Source organism: Salvelinus namaycush, chromosome 23 (genome assembly GCF_016432855.1).
Source record: "Salvelinus namaycush isolate Seneca chromosome 23, SaNama_1.0, whole genome shotgun sequence".
In the NCBI taxonomy this organism is placed as follows: domain Eukaryota; kingdom Metazoa; phylum Chordata; class Actinopteri; order Salmoniformes; family Salmonidae; genus Salvelinus; species Salvelinus namaycush.
The window spans coordinates 2,283,355-2,307,139 of NC_052329.1; the positions used below are offsets into that span (position 1 = coordinate 2,283,355).

Genomic DNA, 23,785 nt, shown 5'->3' on the forward strand with positions numbered 1-23,785 from the left:
TTCCATAGGGGTACTATTCATCTACCTTAATGCTGTCCTCCTGGTCTCTGGGGTTCCATAGGGGTACTATTCATCTACCTTAATGCTGTCCTCCTGGTCTCTGGGGTTCCATAGGGGTACTATTCATCTACCTAAAGGCTGTCCTCCTGGTCTCTGGGGTTCCATAGGGGTACTATTCATCTACCTTAAGGCTGTCCTCCTGGTCTCTGGGGTTCCATCGGGGTACTATTCATCTACCTTAAGGCTGTCCTCCTGGTCTCTGGGGTTCCATCGGGGTACTATTCATCTACCTTAAGGCTGTCCTCCTGGTCTCTGGGGTTCCATCGGGGTACTATTCATCTACCTTAAGGCTGTCCTCCTGGTCTCTGGGGTTCCATCGGGGTACTATTCATCTACCTTAAGGCTGTCCTCCTGGTCTCTGGGGTTCCATCGGGGTACTATTCATCTACCTTAAGGCTGTCCTCCTGGTCTCTGGGGTTCCATCGGGGTACTATTCATCTACCTTAAGGCTGTCCTCCTGGTCTCTGGGGTTCCATCGGGGTACTATTCATCTACCTTAAGGCTGTCCTCCTGGTCTCTGGGGTTCCATCGGGGTACTATTCATCTACCTTAAGGCTGTCCTCCTGGTCTCTGGGGTTCCATAGGGGTACTATTCATCTACCTTAAGGCTGTCCTCCTGGTCTCTGGGGTTCCATCGGGGTACTATTCATCTACCTTAAGGCTGTCCTCCTGGTCTCTGGGGTTCCATCGGGGTACTATTCATCTACCTTAAGGCTGTCCTCCTGGTCTCTGGGGTTCCATCGGGGTACTATTCATCTTCTTTCTTCTTCTCAGCTGGGGAAGATAATGCGTGGTCCCTTCCTGAAGTTCGTGGCCCATGCAGCTTCCTTCACCATCTTCCTGGGCCTGCTGGTGATGAATGCAGCAGATCGCTTCCAGGGTACCAAACTGCTCCCTAACATGACCGTACAGGACCACCCCTCTCAGCTGTTCAGGATGACGACCACCCCCTTCACCTGGATGGAGATACTCATCATATCCTGGGTCATAGGTCATATACAAACTGTATATACTATGTTATTAATATGTATAATAATAAATATGATTTTGTATTTTCTGTAGTACATACGCATGTGAGCGCGCGCGCGCTCGCACGTACACACACACGTACACACGTACACACACACACACATGGACACACACACGTACACACACACGTACACACACACACACACACACATGGACACACACACACGTACACACACACACACACACATGGACACACACATGGACATACACACGTACACACACACGTACACACACACACGTACACACACACACACATGGACACACACACGTACACACACACGTACACACACACACACACATGGACACACACACGTACACACACACACACACATGGACACACACACGTACACACACACACACACACACACGGACACACACGTACACACACACGTACACACACACGTACACACACACATACACACACACATGGACACACACACATGGACACACACACATGGACACACACACATGGACACACACACGTACACACACACACATACACACACACACACGTACACACACACACATACACACACACGTACACACACACATGGACACACACACACGTACACACACACACACACACGGACACACACACGTGTACACACACACACACACGTACACACACACGTACACACACACACGTACACACACACACACATGGACACACACACGTACACACACACACACACACACATGGACACACACACACACACACATTTACACACACACATGGACACACACACGCACACATGGACACACACACGTACACACACACACACACACACACACACACACATGGACACACACACATGGACACACACACATGGACACACACACATGTACACACACACACACACACACACACACACATGGACACACACACATGGACACACACACGCACACATGGACACGCACACACACGTACACACACACACACACACATGGACACACACACGTACACACACACACACACGCACACATGGACACACACGGACACACACACACACACACACACACACACACATGGACACACACAGACGTGTGCTTGCACATACACTGAGTACACAAAACATTAAGAACACCTGCTCTTCCATGACATACACAGACCAGGTGAATCCAGGTGAAAGCTATGATCCCTTATTGATGTCACTTGTTAAATCCACTTCAATCAGTGTAGATGAAGGGGAGGATGACAGGTTGAAGAAGGATTTTTAAGCCTTTAGACATGGATTGTGTATGTGTGCCATTCAGAGGGTGAATGGGCAAGACAAAATATTTAAGTGCCTTTGAACAGGGTATGGTAGTAGGTGCCAGGCACACCGGTTTGTGTCAAGAACTGCAACGCTGCTGGGTTTTTCACGCTCAACAGTTTCCCGTGTGCATTGGAGTCAACATGGACCAGCATCCCTGTGGAACGCTTTAAAGACCTTGTAGAGTCGATGACCCGACGAATTGAGGCTGTTCTAAGGGCAAGAATGTAACCAATCAGATTGCGGTGCTAGCACTAACCCTTTAATAACATTGAATTTAACAGGAAGCAAATGGTTCACCTCCATAACAGGAAGCAAATGGTTCACCTCCATAACAGGAAGCAAATGGTTCACCTCCATAACAGGAAGCAAATGGTTCACCTCCATAACAGGAAGCAAATGGTTCACCTCCATAACAGGAAGCAAATGGTTCACCTCCATAACAGGAAGCAAAGGGTTCACCTCCATAACAGGAAGCAAAGGGTTCACCTCCATAACAGGAAGCAAATGGTTCACCTCCATAACAGGAAGCAAATGGTTCACCTCCATAACAGGAAGCAAATGGTTCACCTCGATAACAATTCCAGTAATCTGCATGTATCAAAGTAGATCAAAGGCACTTTTTAAAGCTTTCCCCAAGCTGCACATCAATTTATAAAAAATCCTAGAGCCATTCTCAGATTTAAGCAATGATGCCTGAGATCCCGACAAATCCCTACAACAGCTGCCCGAGTCGAAGCCAAGGCCTGGGATACAGCCTTTGGAGGGAGTTGTCGCAAGATAATTCCTGGGTTCGAGGGCATTATTGCTTTTATAAAACGGTTGCCAACATATTTATAAAAGATATGAATGACAAGTTATAATTAAAAACATAATTGTAACCAGTGAATTCTTTTTTGCATTCTGAAGTTGCTGGTCGTTAGTTATTTTGTAATGTTTTAACCCAGTCGTTAATTCTAATCACTCTATTCATTCGACGTTGCTATGCTAAACAAACGATTGGCATGTACCTAGCTAGCAGACATTCAATGATGATGAGAGACAACAACTTCAATAAATAATGATTTAATAAATATCCAAAAGGCTGCAGTAAGTAAGGGAGCTGAGGGTGCTGCACTGGGTATTTACCAGTATTAGCTGACCAATAAAGATGTCTGTCACGCAGGCCCAAAAACAAAAAAGTTGTATTGTTGTATAATTAAGGCTAGTATCTTGCAGGATTCAATAGTTGGAATTGTAAGAGTTGTTGCCCCATCCCTTTCTCTGTGATTGTCATTCTAACACCAAAAAATTGTTAAACAAATCTAAATATATTTTACATTTTAGATTATTCAAAGTAGCCACCCTTTGCCTTGATGACAGCTTTGCACACTCTTGGCATTCTCAAAATCATATATATTTTTTGTTGTCACATACACATGGTTAGCAGATGTTAATGCGAGTGTAGCGAAATGCTTGTGTTTCTAGTTCTGACAGTGCATTAATATCTAACAAGTAATTGAACAATTCCCCCAACAACTACCTAATACACACACATCTAAAAGGGTGAATTAAAATATGTACATATAAATATATGGATGAGCGATGGCCGAGCGGCATAGGCAAGATGCAATAGATGGTATAGAATACAGTATATACACTGCTCAAAAAAATAAAGGGAACACTTAAACAACACAATGTAACTCCAAGTCAATCACACTTCTGTGAAATCAAACTGTCCACTTAGGAAGCAACACTGATTGACAATAAATTTCACATGCTGTTGTGCAAATGGAATAGACAAAAGGTGGAAATTATAGGCAAATAGCAAGACACCCCTAATAAAGGAGTGGTTCTGCAGGTGGTGACCACAGACCACTTCTCAGTTCCTATGCTTCCTGGCTGATGTTTTGGTCACTTTTGAATGCTGGCGGTGCTTTCACTCTAGTGGTAGCATGAGACGGAGTCTACAACCCACACAAGTGGCTCAGGTAGTGCCACTCATCCAGGATGGCACATCAATGCGAGCTGTGGCAAGAAGGTTTGCTGTGTCTGTCAGCGTAGTGTCCAGAGCATGGAGGCGCTACCAGGAGACAGGCCAGTACATCAGGAGACGTGGAGGAGGCCGTAGGAGGGCAGCAACCCAGCAGCAGGACCGCTACCTCCGCCTTTGTGCAAGGAGGAGCACTGCCAGAGCCCTGCAAAATTACATCCAGCAGGCCACAAATGTGCATTTGTGATATGATCCTTGACTAGTCTCTCAAAGCACTTCATGATGACAGAAGTGAGTGCTTATGGGGCGATTTAGTTCAGTAGCCTTTGCCTTCTTGGGTGCAGGAACAATGGTGGCCATCTTGAAGCATGTGGGGACAGCAGACTGGGATAGGGAGCGATTGAATATGTCCGTAAACACACTAGCCAGCTGGTCTGCACATGCTCTGAGGACGAGGCTAGGGATGCCGTCTGGGCCGTCAGCCTTGTGAGGGTTAACACGTTTAAATGTTTTGCTCACGTCGGCCACGGAGAAGGAGAGGGGGTGGGCGCAGTTCTTGTTAGCGGGCCATGATGGTGGCACTGTATTATCCTCAAAGCAGACAAAGAAGGTGTTTGTTTGGAAGCGTGACGTCGGTGTTCATGATGTGGCTGGTTTTCTTTTTGTACTCCGTGATTTCCTGTAGACCCTGCCACAGGGTCACATAGGTCTTGTGTCTGAGCCATTGAATTGCGACTCCACTTTGTCCCTGTTCTCTCAACGAGCTTCATGAGGTAGTCACCTGGAATGCATTTCAATTAACAGGTGTGCCTTGTTAAAAGTTAATTTGTGGCATTTCTTTCCTTCTCAATGAGCCAAAGTTGTGGTGTGACATGGTAGGAGTGGTATACAGAAGATAGCCCTATTTGGTAAAAAACCAAGTCCATATTGTGGCAAGAACAACTCAAATAAACAAAGAGAAAAGGCACTCCATCATTACTCATTAAGGAACATTTCAAGAACTTTGAAAGTTTCTTCAATTGAAGTTGCAAAAACTATCAAGCGCTATGATGAAACTGGCTCTCATGAGGACCGCCACAGGAAACGAAGACCCAGAGTTACCGCTACTGCAGAGGATAAGTTCATTAGAGTTACCAGCCTCAGAAATTGCAGCCCAAATAAATGCTTCACAGAGTTCAAGTAACAGACACATCTCAACATCAACTGTTGAGAGGAGACTGTGTGAATCAGGCCTTCATAGTTGAATTGCTGCGAAGAAACTACTACTAAAGGACACCAATAATAAGAAGAGACTTGCTTGGGCCAAGAAACACGAGCAATGGACATTAGACCAGTGGAAATCTGTCCTTTGTTCTGATGAGTCCAAATTTGAGTTTTTTGGTTCCAACCTCTGTCTTTGTGAGACGCAGAGTAGGTGAACAGATGATCTCAGCATGTGTGGTTCCCATCATGAAGCATGGAGGAGGAGGTGTGATGGTGTGGGGGTGCTTTGCTGGTGACACTGTCAGTGATTTATTTAGAATCCAAGGCACACTTAACCAGCATGGCTCCCACAGCATTCTGCAGTGATACGCCATCACATCTGGTTTGCGCTCAGTGGGACTATCATTTGTTTTTCAAGTAGACAATGGCCCAACACACCTCCAGGCTGTGTAAGGGCTATTTGACCAAGAAGGAGAGTGATGGAGTGTTGCCAAGAAGGAGAGTGATGGAGTGCTGCATCAGATGACCTGGCCTCCAGGCCCGCATGTTGTGACCCAGTTGTTAATTCTAATCATTCTACTAATTCGACGTTACTATATGCTAAACAAATCATTGGCATGTACCTAGGTCGTAGAGGCCAACAAGTATGTCTGTACAACCCCCAACTGTTGTAAATTAAATTAGTAGCATGGAAAAATAATGTGTATACGCTTTTTATGAATTTCCTGCCTTGGCTGCTGGACAGTGGAATTATGAGACACAACTCCTGCATATTAACCAATCAGCATCCAGGATGCAAACAACCCGTTTTATAAAAATAATTAGGTGGACCATTCTAAAGAACTTGTCTTATTTCCCCCATATAAAATAAATATCACTATTCCCAATAGCCTTACAGTAGCATCTAAAGTCTTATTACCCTACCAGGTCCCCACTACTGATGGTTTCCTGTTAAACTCTTACCCTACCAGGTCCCCACTACTGATGGTTTCCTGTTAAACTCTTACCCTACCAGGTCCAGAGTACTGATGGTTTCCTGTTAAACTCTTACTCTACCAGGTCCCCACTACTGATGGTTTCCTGTTAAACTATTACCCTACCAGGTCCCCACTACTGATGGTTTCCTGTTAAACTCTTACCCTACCAGGTCCAGACTACTGATGGTTTCCTGTTAAACTCTTACCCTACCAGGTCCAGAGTACTGATGGTTTCCTGTTAAACTCTTACCCTACCAGGTCCGGAGTACTGATGGTTTCCTGTTAAACTCTTACCCTACCAGGTCCGGAGTACTGATGGTTTCCTGTTAAACTCTTACCCTACCAGGTCCAGAGTACTGATGGTTTCCTGTTAAACTCTTACTCTACCAGGTCCCCACTACTGATGGTTTCCTGTTAAACTCTTACCCTACCAGGTCCAGAGTACTGATGGTTTCCTGTTAAACTCTTACCCTACCAGGTCTGGAGTACTGATGGTTTCCTGTTAAACTCTTACCCTACCAGGTCCAGAGTACTGATGGTTTCCTGTTAAACTCTTACTCTACCAGGTCCCCACTACTGATGGTTTCCTGTTAAACTCTTACCCTACCAGGTCTGGAGTACTGATGGTTTCCTGTTAAACTCTTACCCTACCAGGTCCCCACTACTGATGGTTTCCTGTTAAACTCTTACCCTACCAGGTCCGGAGTACTGATGGTTTCCTGTTAAACTCTTACCCTACCAGGTCCAGAGTACTGATGGTTTCCTGTTAAACTCTTACGCTACCAGGTCCCCACTACTGATGGTTTCCTGTTAAACTCTTACCCTACCAGGTCCGGAGTACTGATGGTTTCCTGTTAAACTCTTACCCTACCAGGTCCCCACTACTGATGGTTTCCTGTTAAACTCTTACCCTACCAGGTCCAGAGTACTGATGGTTTCCTGTTAAACTCTTACCCTACCAGGTCTGGAGTACTGATGGTTTTCTGTTAAACTCTTACCCTACCAGGTCCAGAGTACTGATGGTTTCCTGTTAAACTCTTACCCTACCAGGTCCCCACTACTGATGGTTTCCTGTTAAACTCTTACCCTACCAGGTCCAGAGTACTGATGGTTTCCTGTTAAACTCTTACCCTACCAGGTCCCCACTACTGATGGTTTCCTGTTAAACTCTTACCCTACCAGGTCCAGAGTACTGATGGTTTCCTGTTAAACTCTTACCCTACCAGGTCCAGAGTACTGATGGTTTCCTGTTAAACTCTTACCCTACCAGGTCCCCACTACTGATGGTTTCCTGTTAAACTCTTACCCTACCAGGTCCCCACTACTGATGGTTTCCTGTTAAACTCTTACCCTACCAGGTCCAGAGTACTGATGGTTTCCTGTTAAACTCTTACTCTACCAGGTCCCCACTACTGATGGTTTCCTGTTAAACTCTTACCCTACCAGGTCTGGAGTACTGATGGTTTCCTGTTAAACTCTTACCCTACCAGGTCCAGAGTACTGATGGTTTCCTGTTAAACTCTTACCCTACCAGGTCCCCACTACTGATGGTTTCCTGTTAAACTCTTACCCTACCAGGTCCAGAGTACTGATGGTTTCCTGTTAAACTCTTACCCTACCAGGTCCCCACTACTGATGGTTTCCTGTTAAACTCTTACCCTACCAGGTCTGGAGTACTGATGGTTTCCTGTTAAACTCTTACCCTACCAGGTCCAGAGTACTGATGGTTTCTTGTTAAACTCTTACCCTACCAGGTCCCCACTACTGATGGTTTCCTGTTAAACTCTTACCCTACCAGGTCTGGAGTACTGATGGTTTCCTGTTAAACTCTTACCCTACCAGGTCCAGAGTACTGATGGTTTCCTGTTAAACTCTTACCCTACCAGGTCCCCACTACTGATGGTTTCCTGTTAAACTCTTACCCTACCAGGTCCCCACTACTGATGGTTTCCTGTTAAACTCTTACCCTACCAGGTCCCCACTACTGATGGTTTCCTGTTAAACTCTTACCCTACCAGGTCCAGAGTACTGATGGTTTCCTGTTAAACTCTTACCCTACCAGGTCCCCACTACTGATGGTTTCCTGTTAAACTCTTACCCTACCAGGTCCGGAGTACTGATGGTTTCCTGTTAAACTCTTACCCTACCAGGTCCGGAGTACTGATGGTTTCCTGTTAAACTCTTACCCTACCAGGTCCCCACTACTGATGGTTTCCTGTTAAACTCTTACCCTACCAGGTCCAGAGTACTGATGGTTTCCTGTTAAACTCTTACCCTACCAGGTCCCCACTACTGATGGTTTCCTGTTAAACTCTTACCCTACCAGGTCCAGAGTACTGATGGTTTCCTGTTAAACTCTTACCCTACCAGGTCCGGAGTACTGATGGTTTCCTGTTAAACTCTTACCCTACCAGGTCCAGAGTACTGATGGTTTCCTGTTAAACTCTTACCCTACCAGGTCCCCACTACTGATGGTTTCCTGTTAAACTCTTACCCTACCAGGTCCAGAGTACTGATGGTTTCCTGTTAAACTCTTACCCTACCAGGTCCCCACTACTGATGGTTTCCTGTTAAACTCTTACTCTACCAGGTCCCCACTACTGATGGTTTCCTGTTAAACTCTTACCCTATCAGGTCCGGAGTACTGATGGTTTCCTGTTAAACTCTTACCCTACCAGGTCCGGAGTACTGATGGTTTCCTGTTAAACTCTTACCCTACCAGGTCTGGAGTACTGATGGTTTTCTGTTAAACTCTTACCCTACCAGGTCTGGAGTACTGATGGTTTCCTGTTAAACTCTTACTCTACCAGGTCCCCACTACTGATGGTTTCCTGTTAAATTCTTACCCTATCAGGTCCCCACTACTGATGGTTTCCTGTTAAACTCTTACCCTACCAGGTCCCCACTACTGATGGTTTCCTGTTAAACTCTTACCCTACCAGGTCCAGAGTACTGATGGTTTCCTGTTAAACTCTTACTCTACCAGGTCCCCACTACTGATGGTTTCCTGTTAAACTCTTACCCTACCAGGTCCCCACTACTGATGGTTTTCTGTTAAACTCTTACCCTACCAGGTCCAGACTACTGATGGTTTCCTGTTAAACTCTTACCCTACCAGGTCCAGAGTACTGATGGTTTCCTGTTAAACTCTTACCCTACCAGGTCCGGAGTACTGATGGTTTCCTGTTAAACTCTTACCCTACCAGGTCCGGAGTACTGATGGTTTCCTGTTAAACTCTTACCCTACTAGGTCCAGAGTACTGATGGTTTCCTGTTAAACTCTTACCCTACCAGGTCTGGAGTACTGATGGTTTCCTGTTAAACTCTTACCCTACCAGGTCCCCACTACTGATGGTTTCCTGTTAAACTCTTACTCTACCAGGTCCCCACTACTGATGGTTTCCTGTTAAACTCTTAACCTACCAGGTCCGGAGTACTGATGGTTTCCTGTTAAACTCTTACCCTACCAGGTCCGGAGTACTGATGGTTTCCTGTTAAACTCTTACCCTACCAGGTCCAGAGTACTGATGGTTTCCTGTTAAACTCTTACCCTACCAGGTCCAGAGTACTGATGGTTTCCTGTTAAACTCTTACCCTACCAGGTCCAGAGTACTGATGGTTTCCTGTTAAACTCTTACTCTACCAGGTCCCCACTACTGATGGTTTCCTGTTAAACTCTTACCCTACCAGGTCTGGAGTACTGATGGTTTCCTGTTAAACTCTTACCCTACCAGGTCCCCACTACTGATGGTTTCCTGTTAAACTCTTACCCTACCAGGTCCGGAGTACTGATGGTTTCCTGTTAAACTCTTACCCTACCAGGTCCAGAGTACTGATGGTTTCCTGTTAAACTCTTACGCTACCAGGTCCCCACTACTGATGGTTTCCTGTTAAACTCTTACCCTACCAGGTCCGGAGTACTGATGGTTTCCTGTTAAACTCTTACCCTACCAGGTCCAGAGTACTGATGGTTTCCTGTTAAACTCTTACCCTACCAGGTCCAGAGTACTGATGGTTTCCTGTTAAACTCTTACCCTACCAGGTCCAGAGTACTGATGGTTTCCTGTTAAACTCTTACCGTACCAGGTCCCCACTACTGATGGTTTCCTGTTAAACTCTTACCCTACCAGGTCCCCACTACTGATGGTTTCCTGTTAAACTCTTACTCTACCAGGTCCCCACTACTGATGGTTTCCTGTTAAACTCTTACCCTATCAGGTCCGGAGTACTGATGGTTTCCTGTTAAACTCTTACCCTACCAGGTCCGGAGTACTGATGGTTTCCTGTTAAACTCTTACCCTACCAGGTCTGGAGTACTGATGGTTTCCTGTTAAACTCTTACCCTACCAGGTCCAGAGTACTGATGGTTTCCTGTTAAACTCTTACCCTACCAGGTCCCCACTACTGATGGTTTCCTGTTAAACTCTTACCCTACCAGGTCCCCACTACTGATGGTTTCCTGTTAAACTCTTACCCTACCAGGTCCAGAGTACTGATGTTTTCCTGTTAAACTCTTACCCTACCAGGTCCAGAGTACTGATGGTTTCCTGTTAAACTCTTACCCTACCAGGTCCGGAGTACTGATGGTTTCCTGTTAAACTCTTACCCTACCAGGTCCAGAGTACTGATGGTTTCCTGTTAAACTCTTACCCTACCAGGTCCCCACTACTGATGGTTTCCTGTTAAACTCTTACCCTACCAGGTCCAGAGTACTGATGGTTTCCTGTTAAACTCTTACTCTACCAGGTCCAGAGTACTGATGGTTTCCTGTTAAACTCTTACTCTACCAGGTCTGGAGTACTGATGGTTTCCTGTTAAACTCTTACCCTACCAGGTCCGGAGTACTGATGGTTTCCTGTTAAACTCTTACCCTACCAGGTCCCCACTACTGATGGTTTCCTGTTAAACTCTTACCCTACCAGGTCTGGAGTACTGATGGTTTCCTGTTAAACTCTTACCCTACCAGGTCCAGAGTACTGATGGTTTCCTGTTAAACTCTTACCCTACCAGGTCCCCACTACTGATGGTTTCCTGTTAAACTCTTACCCTACCAGGTCCCCACTACTGATGGTTTCCTGTTAAACTCTTACCCTACCAGGTCCCCACTACTGATGGTTTCCTGTTAAACTCTTACCCTACCAGGTCTGGAGTACTGATGGTTTCCGGTTAAACTCTTACCCTACCAGGTCCAGAGTACTGATGGTTTCCTGTTAAACTCTTACCCTACCAGGTCCCCACTACTGATGGTTTCCTGTTAAACTCTTACCCTACCAGGTCCAGAGTACTGATGGTTTCCTGTTAAACTCTTACCCTACCAGGTCCGGAGTACTGATGGTTTCCTGTTAAACTCTTACCCTACCAGGTCCAGAGTACTGATGGTTTCCTGTTAAACTCTTACCCTACCAGGTCCAGAGTACTGATGGTTTCCTGTTAAACTCTTACCCTACCAGGTCCAGAGTACTGATGGTTTCCTGTTAAACTCTTACTCTACCAGGTCCCCACTACTGATGGTTTCCTGTTAAACTCTTACCCTACCAGGTCTGGAGTACTGATGGTTTCCTGTTAAACTCTTACCCTACCAGGTCCCCACTACTGATGGTTTCCTGTTAAACTCTTACCCTACCAGGTCTGGAGTACTGATGGTTTCCGGTTAAACTCTTACCCTACCAGGTCCAGAGTACTGATGGTTTCCTGTTAAACTCTTACCCTACCAGGTCCCCACTACTGATGGTTTCCTGTTAAACTCTTACCCTACCAGGTCCAGAGTACTGATGGTTTCCTGTTAAACTCTTACCCTACCAGGTCCCCACTACTGATGGTTTCCTGTTAAACTCTTACCCTACCAGGTCCCCACTACTGATGGTTTCCTGTTAAACTCTTACCCTACCAGGTCCGGAGTACTGATGGTTTCCTGTTAAACTCTTACCCTACCAGGTCTGGAGTACTGATGGTTTCCTGTTAAACTCTTACCCTACCAGGTCCCCACTACTGATGGTTTCCTGTTAAACTCTTACCCTACCAGGTCCAGAGTACTGATGGTTTCCTGTTAAACTCTTACCCTACCAGGTCCCCACTACTGATGGTTTCCTGTTAAACTCTTACCCTACCAGGTCCGGAGTACTGATGGTTTCCTGTTAAACTCTTACCCTACCAGGTCCAGAGTACTGATGGTTTCCTGTTAAACTCTTACCCTACCAGGTCCAGAGTACTGATGGTTTCCTGTTAAACTCTTACTCTACCAGGTCCAGAGTACTGATGGTTTCCTGTTAAACTCTTACTCTACCAGGTCTGGAGTACTGATGGTTTCCTGTTAAACTCTTACCCTACCAGGTCCGGAGTACTGATGGTTTCCTGTTAAACTCTTACCCTACCAGGTCCAGAGTACTGATGGTTTCCTGTTAAACTCTTACCCTACCAGGTCCGGAGTACTGATGGTTTCCTGTTAAACTCTTACTCTACCAGGTCCAGAGTACTGATGGTTTTCTGTTAAACTCTTACCCTACCAGGTCCAGAGTACTGATGGTTTCCTGTTAAACTCTTACCCTACCAGGTCCAGAGTACTGATGGTTTCCTGTTAAACTCTTACCCTACCAGGTCCCCACTACTGATGGTTTCCTGTTAAACTCTTACTCTACCAGGTCCCCACTACTGATGGTTTCCTGTTAAACTCTTACCCTACCAGGTCCGGAGTACTGATGGTTTCCTGTTAAACTCTTACCCTACCAGGTCCGGAGTACTGATGGTTTCCTGTTAAACTCTTACCCTACCAGGTCTGGAGTACTGATGGTTTCCTGTTAAACTCTTACCCTACCAGGTCCAGAGTACTGATGGTTTCCTGTTAAACTCTTACCCTACCAGGTCCCCACTATTGATGGTTTCCTGTTAAACTCTTACCCTACCAGGTCCCCACTACTGATGGTTTCCTGTTAAACTCTTACCCTACCAGGTCCCCACTACTGATGGTTTCCTGTTAAACTCTTACCCTACCAGGTCCAGAGTACTGATGGTTTCCTGTTAAACTCTTACCCTACCAGGTCCAGAGTACTGATGGTTTCCTGTTAAACTCTTACCCTACCAGGTCCAGAGTACTGATGGTTTCCTGTTAAACTCTTACCCTACCAGGTCCCCACTACTGATGGTTTCCTGTTAAACTCTTACCCTACCAGGTCCAGAGTACTGATGGTTTCCTGTTAAACTCTTACCCTACCAGGTCCCCACTACTGATGGTTTCCTGTTAAACTCTTACCCTACCAGGTCTGGAGTACTGATGGTTTCCTGTTAAACTCTTACCCTACCAGGTCCAGAGTACTGATGGTTTCCTGTTAAACTCTTACCCTACCAGGTCCCCACTACTGATGGTTTCCTGTTAAACTCTTACCCTACCAGGTCTGGAGTACTGATGGTTTCCTGTTAAACTCTTACCCTACCAGGTCCAGAGTACTGATGGTTTCCTGTTAAACTCTTACCCTACCAGGTCCCCACTACTGATGGTTTCCTGTTAAACTCTTACCCTACCAGGTCCAGAGTACTGATGGTTTCCTGTTAAACTCTTACCCTACCAGGTCCCCACTACTGATGGTTTCCTGTTAAACTCTTACCCTACCAGGTCTGGAGTACTGATGGTTTCCTGTTAAACTCTTACCCTACCAGGTCCAGAGTACTGATGGTTTCCTGTTAAACTCTTACCCTACCAGGTCCCCACTACTGATGGTTTCCTGTTAAACTCTTACCCTACCAGGTCTGGAGTACTGATGGTTTCCTGTTAAACTCTTACCCTACCAGGTCCAGAGTACTGATGGTTTCCTGTTAAACTCTTACCCTACCAGGTCCCCACTACTGATGGTTTCCTGTTAAACTCTTACCCTACCAGGTCCAGAGTACTGATGGTTTCCTGTTAAACTCTTACCCTACCAGGTCCCCACTACTGATGGTTTCCTGTTAAACTCTTACCCTACCAGGTCCCCACTACTGATGGTTTCCTGTTAAACTCTTACCCTACCAGGTCCGGAGTACTGATGGTTTCCTGTTAAACTCTTACCCTACCAGGTCTGGAGTACTGATGGTTTCCTGTTAAACTCTTACCCTACCAGGTCCCCACTACTGATGGTTTCCTGTTAAACTCTTACCCTACCAGGTCCAGAGTACTGATGGTTTCCTGTTAAACTCTTACCCTACCAGGTCCCCACTACTGATGGTTTCCTGTTAAACTCTTACCCTACCAGGTCCGGAGTACTGATGGTTTCCTGTTAAACTCTTACCCTACCAGGTCCAGAGTACTGATGGTTTCCTGTTAAACTCTTACCCTACCAGGTCCAGAGTACTGATGGTTTCCTGTTAAACTCTTACTCTACCAGGTCCAGAGTACTGATGGTTTCCTGTTAAACTCTTACTCTACCAGGTCTGGAGTACTGATGGTTTCCTGTTAAACTCTTACCCTACCAGGTCCGGAGTACTGATGGTTTCCTGTTAAACTCTTACCCTACCAGGTCCCCACTACTGATGGTTTCCTGTTAAACTCTTACCCTACCAGGTCCAGAGTACTGATGGTTTCCTGTTAAACTCTTACTCTACCAGGTCCAGAGTACTGATGGTTTTCTGTTAAACTCTTACCCTACCAGGTCCAGAGTACTGATGGTTTCCTGTTAAACTCTTACCCTACCAGGTCCAGAGTACTGATGGTTTCCTGTTAAACTCTTACCCTACCAGGTCCCCACTACTGATGGTTTCCTGTTAAACTCTTACTCTACCAGGTCCCCACTACTGATGGTTTCCTGTTAAACTCTTACCCTATCAGGTCCGGAGTACTGATGGTTTCCTGTTAAACTCTTACCCTACCAGGTCCGGAGTACTGATGGTTTCCTGTTAAACTCTTACCCTACCAGGTCTGGAGTACTGATGGTTTCCTGTTAAACTCTTACCCTACCAGGTCCAGAGTACTGATGGTTTCCTGTTAAACTCTTACCCTACCAGGTCCCCACTACTGATGGTTTCCTGTTAAACTCTTACGCTACCAGGTCCCCACTACTGATGGTTTCCTGTTAAACTCTTACCCTACCAGGTCCGGAGTACTGATGGTTTCCTGTTAAACTCTTACCCTACCAGGTCCAGAGTACTGATGGTTTCCTGTTAAACTCTTACCCTACCAGGTCCAGAGTACTGATGGTTTCCTGTTAAACTCTTACCCTACCAGGTCCAGAGTACTGATGGTTTCCTGTTAAACTCTTACCGTACCAGGTCCCCACTACTGATGGTTTCCTGTTAAACTCTTACCCTACCAGGTCCCCACTACTGATGGTTTCCTGTTAAACTCTTACTCTACCAGGTCCCCACTACTGATGGTTTCCTGTTAAACTCTTACCCTATCAGGTCCGGAGTACTGATGGTTTCCTGTTAAACTCTTACCCTACCAGGTCCGGAGTACTGATGGTTTCCTGTTAAACTCTTACCCTACCAGGTCTGGAGTACTGATGGTTTCCTGTTAAACTCTTACCCTACCAGGTCCAGAGTACTGATGGTTTCCTGTTAAACTCTTACCCTACCAGGTCCCCACTACTGATGGTTTCCTGTTAAACTCTTACCCTACCAGGTCCCCACTACTGATGGTTTCCTGTTAAACTCTTACCCTACCAGGTCCAGAGTACTGATGGTTTCCTGTTAAACTCTTACCCTACCAGGTCCAGAGTACTGATGGTTTCCTGTTAAACTCTTACCCTACCAGGTCCGGAGTACTGATGGTTTCCTGTTAAACTCTTACCCTACCAGGTCCAGAGTACTGATGGTTTCCTGTTAAACTCTTACCCTACCAGGTCCCCACTACTGATGGTTTCCTGTTAAACTCTTACCCTACCAGGTCCAGAGTACTGATGGTTTCCTGTTAAACTCTTACTCTACCAGGTCCAGAGTACTGATGGTTTCCTGTTAAACTCTTACTCTACCAGGTCTGGAGTACTGATGGTTTCCTGTTAAACTCTTACCCTACCAGGTCCGGAGTACTGATGGTTTCCTGTTAAACTCTTACCCTACCAGGTCCCCACTACTGATGGTTTCCTGTTAAACTCTTACCCTACCAGGTCTGGAGTACTGATGGTTTCCTGTTAAACTCTTACCCTACCAGGTCCAGAGTACTGATGGTTTCCTGTTAAACTCTTACCCTACCAGGTCCCCACTACTGATGGTTTCCTGTTAAACTCTTACCCTACCAGGTCCCCACTACTGATGGTTTCCTGTTAAACTCTTACCCTACCCTACCAGGTCCCCACTACTGATGGTTTCCTGTTAAACTCTTACCCTACCAGGTCCAGAGTACTGATGGTTTCCTGTTAAACTCTTACCCTACCAGGTCCAGAGTACTGATGGTTTCCTGTTAAACTCTTACCCTACCAGGTCCAGAGTACTGATGGTTTCCTGTTAAACTCTTACCCTACCAGGTCCCCACTACTGATGGTTTCCTGTTAAACTCTTACCCTACCAGGTCCAGAGTACTGATGGTTTCCTGTTAAACTCTTACCCTACCAGGTCCAGAGTACTGATGGTTTCCTGTTAAACTCTTACCCTACCAGGTCCAGAGTACTGATGGTTTCCTGTTAAACTCTTACTCTACCAGGTCCCCACTACTGATGGTTTCCTGTTAAACTCTTACCCTACCAGGTCCCCACTACTGATGGTTTTCTGTTAAACTCTTACCCTACCAGGTCCAGACTACTGATGGTTTCCTGTTAAACTCTTACCCTACCAGGTCCAGAGTACTGATGGTTTCCTGTTAAACTCTTACCCTACCAGGTCCGGAGTACTGATGGTTTCCTGTTAAACTCTTACCCTACCAGGTCCGGAGTACTGATGGTTTCCTGTTAAACTCTTACCCTACCAGGTCCAGAGTACTGATGGTTTCCTGTTAAACTCTTACTCTACCAGGTCCCCACTACTGATGGTTTCCTGTTAAACTCTTACCCTACCAGGTCCAGAGTACTGATGGTTTCCTGTTAAACTCTTACCCTACCAGGTCTGGAGTACTGATGGTTTCCTGTTAAACTCTTACCCTACCAGGTCTGGAGTACTGATGGTTTCCTGTTAAACTCTTACCCTACCAGGTCCCCACTACTGTTGGTTTCCTGTTAAACTCTTACCCTACCAGGTCCAGAGTACTGATGGTTTCCTGTTAAACTCTTACCCTACCAGGTCCCCACTACTGATGGTTTCCTGTTAAACTCTTACCCTACCAGGTCCGGAGTACTGATGGTTTCCTGTTAAACTCTTACCCTACCAGGTCCAGAGTACTGATGGTTTCCTGTTAAACTCTTACCCTACCAGGTCCAGAGTACTGATGGTTTCCTGTTAAACTCTTACTCTACCAGGTCCAGAGTACTGATGGTTTCCTGTTAAACTCTTACTCTACCAGGTCTGGAGTACTGATGGTTTCCTGTTAAACTCTTACCCTACCAGGTCCGGAGTACTGATGGTTTCCTGTTAAACTCTTACCCTACCAGGTCCCCACTACTGATGGTTTCCTGTTAAACTCTTACCCTACCAGGTCCAGAGTACTGATGGTTTCCTGTTAAACTCTTACTCTACCAGGTCCAGAGTACTGATGGTTTTCTGTTAAACTCTTACCCTACCAGGTCCAGAGTACTGATGGTTTCCTGTTAAACTCTTACCCTACCAGGTCCAGAGTACTGATGGTTTCCTGTTAAACTCTTACCCTACCAGGTCCCCACTACTGATGGTTTCCTGTTAAACTCTTACTCTACCAGGTCCCCACTACTGATGGTTTCCTGTTAAACTCTTACCCTATCAGGTCCGGAGTACTGATGGTTTCCTGTTAAACTCTTACCCTACCAGGTCCGGAGTACTGATGGTTTCCTGTTAAACTCTTACCCTACCAGGTCTGGAGTACTGATGGTTTCCTGTTAAACTCTTACCCTACCAGGTCCAGAGTACTGATGGTTTCCTGTTAAACTCTTACCCTACCAGGTCCCCACTACTGATGGTTTCCTGTTAAACTCTTACCCTACCAGGTCCCCACTACTGATGGTTTCCTGTTAAACTCTTACCCTACCAGGTCCAGAGTACTGATGGTTTCCTGTTAAACTCTTACCCTACCAGGTCCAGAGTACTGATGGTTTCCTGTTAAACTCTTACCCTACCAGGTCCCCACTACTGATGGTTTCCTGTTAAACTCTTACCCTATCAGGTCCGGAGTACTGATGGTTTCCTGTTAAACTCTTACCCTACCAGGTCCGGAGTACTGATGGTTTCCTGTTAAACTCTTACCCTACCAGGTCTGGAGTACTGATGGTTTTCTGTTAAACTCTTACCCTACCAGGTCCAGAGTACTGATGGTTTCCTGTTAAACTCTTACCCTACCAGGTCCCCACTACTGATGGTTTCCTGTTAAACTCTTACTCTACCAGGTCCCCACTACTGATGGTTTCCTGTTAAACTCTTACCCTATCAGGTCCGGAGTACTGATGGTTTCCTGTTAAACTCTTACCCTACCAGGTCCGGAGTACTGATGGTTTCCTGTTAAACTCTTACCCTACCAGGTCCCCACTACTGATGGTTTCCTGTTAAACTCTTACCCTACCAGGTCCGGAGTACTGATGGTTTCCTGTTAAACTCTTACCCTACCAGGTCCCCACTACTGCTGGTTTCCGTTTAAACTCTTACCCTACCAGGTCTGGAGTACTGATGGTTTCCTGTTAAACTCTTACCCTACCAGGTCCCCACTACTGATGGTTTCCTGTTAAACTCTTACCCTACCAGGTCCCCACTACTGATGGTTTCCTGTTAAACTCTTACCCTACCAGGTCCCCACTACTGCTGGTTTCCTGTTAAACTCTTACCCTACCAGGTCTGGAGTACTGATGGTTTCCTGTTAAACTCTTACCCTACCAGGTCTGGAGTACTGATGGTTTCCTGTTAAACTCTTACCCTACCAGGTCTGGAGTACTGATGGTTTCCTGTTAAACTCTTACCCTACCAGGTCCCCACTACTGCTGGTTTCCGTTTAAACTCTTACCCTACCAGGTCCAGAGTACTGCTGGTTTTCTCTTTTACCTGATCATTAATTGCACTCACCTTTTGTCCCAGGTCTAAATCAGTCCATGATTAGAGGGGAATAATAAAAAAGAAACCAGGGACTCTATAGAATTTCAGGGCTCTATATTGTCATCAGTCTATACTAACCTGCCTGTAGCCTGTCATCAGTCTATACTAACCTGCCTGTAGCCTGTCATCAGTCTATACTAACCAGCCTGTAGCCTGTCATCAGTCTATACTAACCTGCCTGTAGCCTGTCATCAGTCTATACTAACCAGCCTGTAGCCTGTCATCAGTCTATACTAACCTGCCTGTAGCCTGTCATCAGTCTATACTAACCTGCCTGTAGCCTGTCATCAGTCTATACTAACCGGCCTGTTCTCTGTCATCAGTCTATACTAACCAGCCTGTAGCCTGTCATCAGTCTATACTAACCAGCCTGTAGCCTGTCATCAGTCTATACTAACCTGCCTGTTCTCTGTCATCAGTCTATACTAACCTGCCTGTTCTCTGTCATCAGTCTATACTAACCTGCCTGTTCTCTGTCATCAGTCTATACTAACCTGCCTGTTCTCTGTCATCAGTCTATACTAACCTGCCTGTTCTCTGTCATCAGTCTATACTAACCTGCCTGTAGCCTGTCATCAGTCTATACTAACCTGCCTGTTCTCTGTCATCAGTCTATACTAACCAGCCTGTAGCCTGTCATCAGTCTATACTAACCTGCCTGTAGCCTGTCATCAGTCTATACTAACCTGCCTGTATGTAGCCTGTCATCAGTCTATACTAACCAGCCTGTATGTAGCCTGTCATCAGTCTATACTAACCTGCCTGTATGTAGCCTGTCATCAGTCTATACTAACCTGCCTGTAGCCTGTCATCAGTCTATACTAACCAGCCTGTATGTAGCCTGTCATCAGTCTATACTAACCAGCCTGTATGTAGCCTGTCATCAGTCTATACTAACCTGCCTGTATGTAGCCTGTCATCAGTCTATACTAACCAGCCTGTATGTAGCCTGTCATCAGTCTATACTAACCTGCCTGTATGTAGCCTGTCATCAGTCTATACTAACCTGCCTGTAGCCTGTCATCAGTCTATACTAACCAGCCTGTAGCCTGTCATCAGTCTATACTAACCAGCCTGTAGCCTGTCATCAGTCTATACTAACCAGCCTGTAGCCTGTCATCAGTCTATACTAACCTGACTGTAGCCTGTCATCAGTCTATACTAACCTGCCTGTTCTCTGTCATCAGTCTATACTAACCAGCCTGTAGCCTGTCATCAGTCTATACTAACCTGCCTGTAGCCTGTCATCAGTCTATACTAACCTGCCTGTAGCCTGTCATCAGTCTATACTAACCTGCCTGTTCTCTGTCATCAGTCTATACTAACCAGCCTGTAGCCTGTCATCAGTCTATACTAACCTGCCTGTAGCCTGTCATCAGTCTATACTAACCTGCCTGTAGCCTGTCATCAGTCTATACTAACCTGCCTGTAGCCTGTCATCAGTCTATACTAACCAGCCTGTAGCCTGTCATCAGTCTATACTAACCTGCCTGTATGTAGCCTGTCATCAGTCTATACTAACCAGCCTGTATGTAGCCTGTCATCAGTCTATACTAACCTGCCTGTATGTAGCCTGTCATCAGTCTATACTAACCTGCCTGTAGCCTGTCATCAGTCTATACTAACCAGCCTGTATGTAGCCTGTCATCAGTCTATACTAACCTGCCTGTATGTAGCCTGTCATCAGTCTATACTAACCTGCCTGTAGCCTGTCATCAGTCTATACTAACCAGCCTGTAGCCTGTCATCAGTCTATACTAACCAGCCTGTAGCCTGTCATCAGTCTATACTAACCAGCCTGTAGCCTGTCATCAGTCTATACTAACCTGCCTGTAGCCTGTCATCAGTCTATACTAACCTGCCTGTTCTCTGTCATCAGTCTATACTAACCAGCCTGTAGCCTGTCATCAGTCTATACTAACCTGCCTGTAGCCTGTCATCAGTCTATACTAACCTGCCTGTAGCCTGTCATCAGTCTATACTAACCTGCCTGTTCTCTGTCATCAGTCTATACTAACCAGCCTGTAGCCTGTCATCAGTCTATACTAACCTGCCTGTAGCCTGTCATCAGTCTATACTAACCTGCCTGTAGCCTGTCATCAGTCTATACTAACCTGCCTGTTCTCTGTCATCAGTCTATACTAACCTGCCTGTTCTCTGTCATCAGTCTATACTAACCTGCCTGTTTCCTGTCATCAGTCTATACTAACCTGCCTGTTTCCTGTCATCAGTTGGATGTGTCTTGTCTACATCCCATTATGTGAAGGGATGGAGGTTCCCACACTGCTGTACTGAAATAGCAGAGGAGGATCACAGAGGTCAAAGACAGAACACTGACAATCACAGAGGAGCCATAATGCTGTAATCACTCTAACATATGTGACACCAGGAAATAGTTATTTAACATACAGTTGAAGTCGGAAGTTAACATACACTAAGGTTGGAGTCATTAAAACTCGTTTTTTAACCATTCCACAAATGTCTTGTTAACAAACTATAGTTTCGGCAAGTCGGTTAGTTTAACATATACACTATGTCTACATGGATGGGTTCTTGGCAAAGATTTAACTTTTAATTTAACTTAAAGCCATGTCTCTGTTACATTATACGGCAGACAAGCAATGACATTACATTTGATGTGGGGTTAGAATAGAATGTGGATTGATACCAAATGTATGCTACACATCCTGGAAGAAATCAACTATGTCTGTGTCGATGGGATCTGGGAAAGGGGACACGTTTAATTGAATGTAAAGCATTGATTTGATAGTCAAGTCTCTCTAATATATGATTGCTAAGTTATGCCCACCACACCTCAGGTAGTTGTACTGTAGGCCAGTACTTCTCAACCTGGGGGTATATCTACCCCTGGGGAAACTTTTTTAAAATTTTTATTTCACCTTTATTTAACCAGGTAGGCTAGTTGAGAACAAGTTCTCATTTGCAACTGCGACCTGGCCAAGATAAAGCATAGCAGTGTGAACAGACAACAACACAGAGTTACACATGGAGTAAACAATAAACAAGTCAATAACATAGTAGGGGAAAAAAAGAAAAAAAAGAGAATCTATATACAATGTGTGCAAAAGGCATGAGGAGGTAGGCAATAAATAGGCCATAGGAGCGAATAATTACAATTTAGCAGATTAACACTGGGGTGATAAATCATCAGATGATCATGTGCAAATAGAGATACTGGTGTGCAAAAGAGCAGAAAAGTAAATAAATGAAAACAGTATGGGGATGAGGTAGGTAAATTGGGTGGGCTATATACCGATGGACTATGTACAGCTGCAGCGATCGGTTAGCTGCTCAGATAGCAGATATTTAAAGTTGTTGAGGGAGATAAAAGTCTCCAACTTCAGAGATTTTTGCAATTCGTTCCAGTCGCAGGCAGCAGAGAACTGGAAGGAAAGGCGGCCAAATGAGGTTTTGGCTTTAGGGATGATCAGTGAGATACACCTGCTGGAGCGCATACTACGGGTGGGTGTTGCCATCGTGACCAGTGAACTGAGATAAGGCGGCGCTTTACCTAGCATAGCCTTGTAGATGACCTGGAGCCAGTGGGTCTGACGACGAACATGCAGCGAGGGCCAGCCAACTAGAGCATACAGGTCGCAGTGGTGGGTGGTATAAGGTGCTTTAGTAACAAAACGGATGGCACTGTGATAAACTGCATCCAATTTGCTGAGTAGAGTATTGGAAGCTATTTTGTAGATGACATCGCCGAAGTCGAGGATCGGTAGGATAGTCAGCTTTACTAGGGTAAGTTTGGCGGCGTGAGTGAAGGAGGCTTTGTTGCGAAATAGAAAGCCGACTCTCGATTTGATTTTGGATTGGAGATGTTTGATATGAGTCTGGAAGGAGAGTTTGCAGTCTAGCCAGACACCTAGGTACTTATAGATGTCCACATATTCTAGGTCGGAACCATCCAGGGTGGTGATGCTAGTCGGGCGTGCGGGTGCAGGCAGCGACCGGTTGAAAAGCATGCATTTGGTTTTACTAGCGTTTAAGAGCAGTTGGAGGCCACGGAAGGAGTGTTGTATGGCATTGAAGCTCGTCTGGAGGTTTGTTAACACAGTGTCCAAGGAAGGGCCAGAAGTATACAGAATGGTGTCGTCTGCGTAGAGGTGGATCAGGGAATCGCCCGCAGCAAGAGCAACATCATTGATATATACAGAGAAAAG

The 23,785-nt window shown here is 45.6% G+C and overlaps 1 protein-coding gene across 1 annotated transcript in view; it reads left to right on the top strand.

Annotated features, from left to right (window-relative positions):
• Positions 1–23,785, top strand: part of trpc6b (transient receptor potential cation channel, subfamily C, member 6b) — a 60,271-nt gene that overhangs the window by 10,399 nt on the left and 26,087 nt on the right. Inside the window, exon 4 of the mRNA XM_038962130.1 lies at positions 835–1,051. Coding sequence (XP_038818058.1) covers positions 835–1,051 — 217 coding nt within the window. The remainder of the gene's footprint in view (positions 1–834; positions 1,052–23,785) is intronic.